Source organism: Trichechus manatus, unplaced genomic scaffold, assembly GCF_000243295.1.
Source record: "Trichechus manatus latirostris isolate Lorelei unplaced genomic scaffold, TriManLat1.0 scaffold00037, whole genome shotgun sequence".
NCBI classification, from domain to species: domain Eukaryota; kingdom Metazoa; phylum Chordata; class Mammalia; order Sirenia; family Trichechidae; genus Trichechus; species Trichechus manatus.
Genome location: NW_004443973.1, coordinates 18,509,206 through 18,514,652, shown reverse-complemented (window position 1 = coordinate 18,514,652; position 5,447 = coordinate 18,509,206). Strand labels below are relative to the sequence as shown.

General features: G+C 31.9%; 1 protein-coding gene across 1 annotated transcript in view; it reads right to left on the bottom strand.

Annotated features, from left to right (window-relative positions):
• Window positions 1–5,447, bottom strand: part of TTC21B (tetratricopeptide repeat domain 21B) — a 72,449-nt gene that overhangs the window by 53,028 nt on the left and 13,974 nt on the right. The window contains 4 exon segments of the mRNA XM_023730497.1: window positions 271–471; window positions 782–879; window positions 1,366–1,558; window positions 3,610–3,708. Coding sequence (XP_023586265.1) covers window positions 271–471; window positions 782–879; window positions 1,366–1,558; window positions 3,610–3,708 — 591 coding nt within the window.

Genomic DNA, 5,447 nt, shown 5'->3' with positions numbered 1-5,447 from the left:
TGTGTGTGTAGCAATTAGATGACTTCTAATGGTTCTTCTAAACAGAAGATTTTAAACTTTTACGAATTACAAAGATTTGTAACCCAATATATTTATTAGTTGAGAGCAGTCACCACTATAAATATTCTGATTAAAAACTATTTCAACTAAAATAGGTACAACTACTACTATTTAAGATGCCTATACAGGCTAACATGTGAAAGAAAATTTATTAGTATCACTTGTAAAACATCACGTAAATGCATTCCTGAAAACAAGTCCCAGAATTACCTGCACTGGACAGAAATTCAGATATTCTGTAATAATTTCTAGTAGGAAATCAGGATTTAACTTCTCAAAATACTCTATTCCAAGTGGTAAATCTTCCAAGTACGAAAAATGAGTGTCCAGGACATCATTTAACAAACTAGTAACTTCTTCTTCTCGCTTATTTTTCTTCATTGCTAGAACTGCATGTAAATAGGTTAATTCCTGGAAAATAAGTAGTTTTCATAAATTATCCATTCAATTTTAAAGCTATTTTTTTTCTATTTAGATAGCAAATGTATATGAAGTGCCATTTATGTATAATTATTTTTTCAAACTTAAGTATAAACTTAGAATTATTTAGCAGAATATTTAAAATCTAATTTTGCATGAAGGTAAAGTAATAAGTGTAACTTAATATTAAAATTAATGTGTACTAGTCCTTTAAAGCCATTATTAAATAGTAAGACCAATTTAAATTTTCATATTTTATAAATAGTAGCTGGGAATTTTCCATCCTGTTTAAATACTGTACCGCAGATTTTCCAATGGACTGCTGAATTTCACTAAGGAATTCTAACTGCTGATCTGCATCCTGTAATTGCCCTTCCATTAACTGACACTGGATAAATCCTAAAACCAAACAGGACAGGAATAGTCAAAGTCCTCATTAATTCAGGCATGTACATTTCAAGCTAACACAAACAACATTCATAAAAAAAGGTTTTTACCCATCACTACAAATTAAAACTTTAGATTTAAAAAAAAAAGAAGAAAAAGGTGAAAGAAAGTAAAATGGGTAGCCTTGGACCCATATAATATTATATACTAAATATAATTTATAGACATTATCTCATAAAAATATATTTTCTTGAAATTTTAAGAAGCAAAAATTTTATTTTTAAAAATTATAACTTTTTTTGTTGTGGATAGTAGAGAACAATTTATTCAAAGCATTTATTTATGACTAATGTAATATGTCCTTAGAGTTAAAAGCCTATTTTACCTGAAATTCACTAGAAAACCACAAATTACATTTTTTCTTCACTGACATATATTGAAAGCAATTACTACTTGCATCTATATTAGAAAATATATTTATTGAAATATTTGCCATACCAATTAGTGCAGAAACGCTAGTCTCATCAAGTGTCATTGCAGTCTTATACCATGTTAATGCCTCTTTAACTTTGCCTTGTAAAATCATTTGGTATCCAAGTTCCGTAGCAAATTCTGAAAGATGAGGGGTTAAACTAAAAGCTTTTTCTAATAATGTTTGAATCTTCTGAAGAATGAGTTGATTCCGTCCACACTGAAAAAAAAATTAAATAAGATTAATGACAAACACTTCTACTCATACTAAAGGATTTTTTTTCCTAAATATATATTTTATTTGTACTTCACAGAGGTAGAGCAAAGAAAAAGAAAATTATTACATCAAGACAGTTTATATGCTATTGGAACTTAAATATTCTTAGTAGTGCTTTTACAAAATAGCTCTCTTGAAAAGTATACTTCTTCTAATAATACTGGAGCCCTGGCAGCACAGTGGGTTAAGAGCTTGGTTGCTAACCCAAAGTTCGGCAGTTCAAATCCACCAACCGCTCACTGGAAACTCTACGGGGCAGCTCTACTCTATCCTACAGGGTCACTATGAGTCAGAATCAACTTGACAGCAATGGGTTTGGTTTTTCTAATAACACTGCTGTATGTTTTTTTTAGAACTCCTTTTTCAAACTGCCTCAGGATTGTTTTACACATTACACAAGAAAATATATTTTATTGAATTAAAAACTAGGAAGTTGTTAGAATTATGTAACTTTTGAATATGACAACTTTTAGAAGTAAAATACTTATTTATATATTTGAATTTTTGTAAACTTATTTTAAAAACTAATCAAAATTATGTGTCTGGCAATAAGATAAATAAAAAAGTAAATATTCTCCTTATCTCAAAATATTTTTAATTGCAGGGATTTTTTTTTTCTAAATATCACATAATCTGTCAATCTTTATTTTTAAATAAGAATTTTCAGTTTATTCGTGTCATTTAACAGGAAATATTCTTTTTTTTTGTCCAGCCACATTTACTGAATACAACAAAATTCTATATACAAAGTAACCTGGACATGCTGCTTCAAAACATGATCCTTTCTTACCAATATTCTGATAGGTTAATCCATTTAGTGCCAAAAAGCGGCTTACTCTAAAATAAATAGAAAAATGCCCAATGCACATTAAATGAATGGCCTAACTACCGGAAATTTAGTAGTTCTGTAAGATAATAAACATGATAGGCTCAAGTCCCTATGATAGGCTGGATAACTGACAGGGGATGTCAAGAGACCATTTTGTGCACTGCCACTGTGATGCCATTGTGTTTCTCGATCGTAACGGTCCCATTATCTGATTCTAGACACACTACGGGAGTATCAGTGGGGTCAGAGGTTAACTTAGCTGATTGCTGGGCTAGAACAGGTATCATCCCAGCATGCTCATCTGACAAGGTCCCATGGCAGCCCAGATTAAGTTCCTGTGAATCTGTACACAAGACTCCAACAATGGACGGATTCTTCATTGTGTCCTCCAAGTGCTGCTCCAAGGTCGTCTCCATTCTACCCCGTCAGCCCTGGTCTAGGATCCCACAGCATGTCACTTCCTTCTCCCCTCTTAACAAGTAATAGTCTTGATTTTTTTCTTTCAATTTCATGTTTGCTAGTTATTTTACTTTTTACTTATATTTTGCTAGTTTAAGTAACTTCTAATTAAAAGTTACATATACTTTGTCCTTAATTTTTGCTAGTTTAATTAAGTAACTTTTCAATCCTTTTACTCCCTTTATTGATTTTGAGTTTCTACTGTATTTTTCTATTCCATTTCTGATAGCCTTTCTTGTATTGGGTTATAATACAACATTGACTTATAATAAAAACACTTCTTCCCTATCATATAAAAATAAAATACCAATTATGTCTCCCATCAAAATAGTCTATCAGCCACCTTCAATTTATTTTTCTGAACAGTTTAAAAACAAAACAACAACAAAAAAACACCAACAACTCTAGTCATACATTCTGTGTTCTGACTGAAGTAAACCACTTCCTATTTTCTTTGCCTGAATGCACTTCCTTATCTTTTAAGGCTCAACAAGTGCCATTTCCTCCATGAAGCCTCCATGTCAGCCTCTTATAGTTGGAAACCATCTCTCCTCTGAATTACCTTTTGTAAGAATATATCACTTATTTTTGCACATGTTGTATTTTCACTCTAGGTCAAATGGTCTTTGCTGCCTTGACCTTTTTGACTTATTCTATATCCCCTACTACAGATAACACAGCTCTGGTACATAGAAGGCACTCTTACAGTTCTGCTGAAGGCTATTGTGATCTTGTAAAAAAGTTGAGCATTCTGTGGTTCCATGGCCTCCAATGTATTTCCTAAGTTTTCCAGCTTGGAGGCCGCCTAAAACAAATGTAATCAATATTAATTTTTAAATGTACTAAAAAAAAAAAAAAAAAAGAACACAATACATGTACATAATACACTAACAAAATATATATGGGTAGACATGACTTACTATTATTTCCATGTAAAAAAACTTTACTTTTACAAATCTCTTTTCTTCCACAGAAATCCTATATGCTGCAAATATATTAAAAGTTCTTTTCAAAACCTCAATAAACATGTAAATAACTCTTGAGTTTTAGATTGTGTTTCTTTAATATTTGTTATTAAATGGAAACCTTTGAATGGGTGAAGATAACCATAATATTCAATTAATTGTACAAGTCAACCTTCTTCTCCAATAATTAATTCATGACACACATAAGATATGAATGACAACATATCTTACAAACATTATTATATGAGATCAGCCTTTGGAAAGCGTATATCTCCTGGTTTCTAGTTAACAATATTTTCTAGAATAGAAAAATCATTAAGATATTTAGCATCGAGTGATGAATTATAGATTTAAAAATCAGGTGATGGTTCTTTTTATATATCTGCAATATCTGCTATAATGTCTAGCATCCATTTTAGAAGCTAAAATATACATCACTGTGAGAAGACAAAACAAAAAGCAGAAAACTTCATCTCATTTGAGAGCTGAAATCTGTCTCTGCATCATGTTATCTGTTTTTCCTGATCTCTATCTTGTCAAAGTGAACCCTCTGGGGCAGCACAAGAATAAATTATATGCTGTCCAAAGGCATGAAAAGCCTAAGATGTCTCCTTGCTCTTCTTTTGGCAAAGCTCTTACGTAGAGTTTTGGAAATTACTCTCTATTGACCCTATCTCACATTTGAAAAGAGGATCTTAACATATTTGATCTTCATACTATATAGATGTGCCTTGCTCCCCACTACAATACAGTTTATGAAACAGATAAATTTGCAATTATTTTACAGGAGAAAGCGTGAAAGAGAAGAGCTTCAATTCAGACTTCCTACAAAATAGAAAGCATGCCTAAAATTTGCAGTTTGATTTGACTCCCCAAAATAGAATTCATTCAGTGTTTTAGGAAACATCTGTTTAAAACATGAGACACATCTGTTTAGGTATGCCTGCTAGAGCATGAACTATATATGTTTTTGTCTAGAAATCTTCAAAAAAGGCAGCAGGGGATAGAAGAGTGAAGAATGGTCTTGAAGTTTGAAGACCAAGATCTAGGCCTGAGCCGGCCACTAATTGTATGACCTGGGGCAAGTCACTTAACCTTTCCTGGGCCTCTGTTTCCGTATCTATAAAAGAAAAAAGCAGGTCATCTCTACTTCAAAAATTTGTGATTATAAGAGAACATTTACTTAATTTCATAAAAGCTCACTTTTACAAAAACTTCGAAAATTTAAAAGCATCCTTCTAGGCTTCATGGATTGACATGTAAATGTTCTGTTTAGAGAAATTTACAGAATTCAGACAATTATGAAGGTCTGCAATACTTTAAAAGATTTAAAGTTCTAGAGTTGTTTATCAACAGTTAACAAAATATTAGCCATTGGACAAAGGCTCTTCAAAAAATCATGGCTTTCTTTTCTTCCATTATATACATTAAATTTTGCATGTTATTAAAATCCTGAAACCTTCAAAAACATTCAAATAGGACTTCCAGGCAACACGGTGCTCTAGGCAGAAGCACCACGCCATCCTTCCACAGCAAAGATCTGAAAAACTAAGCCAAACAGAGAAAACAGCAATCCTGA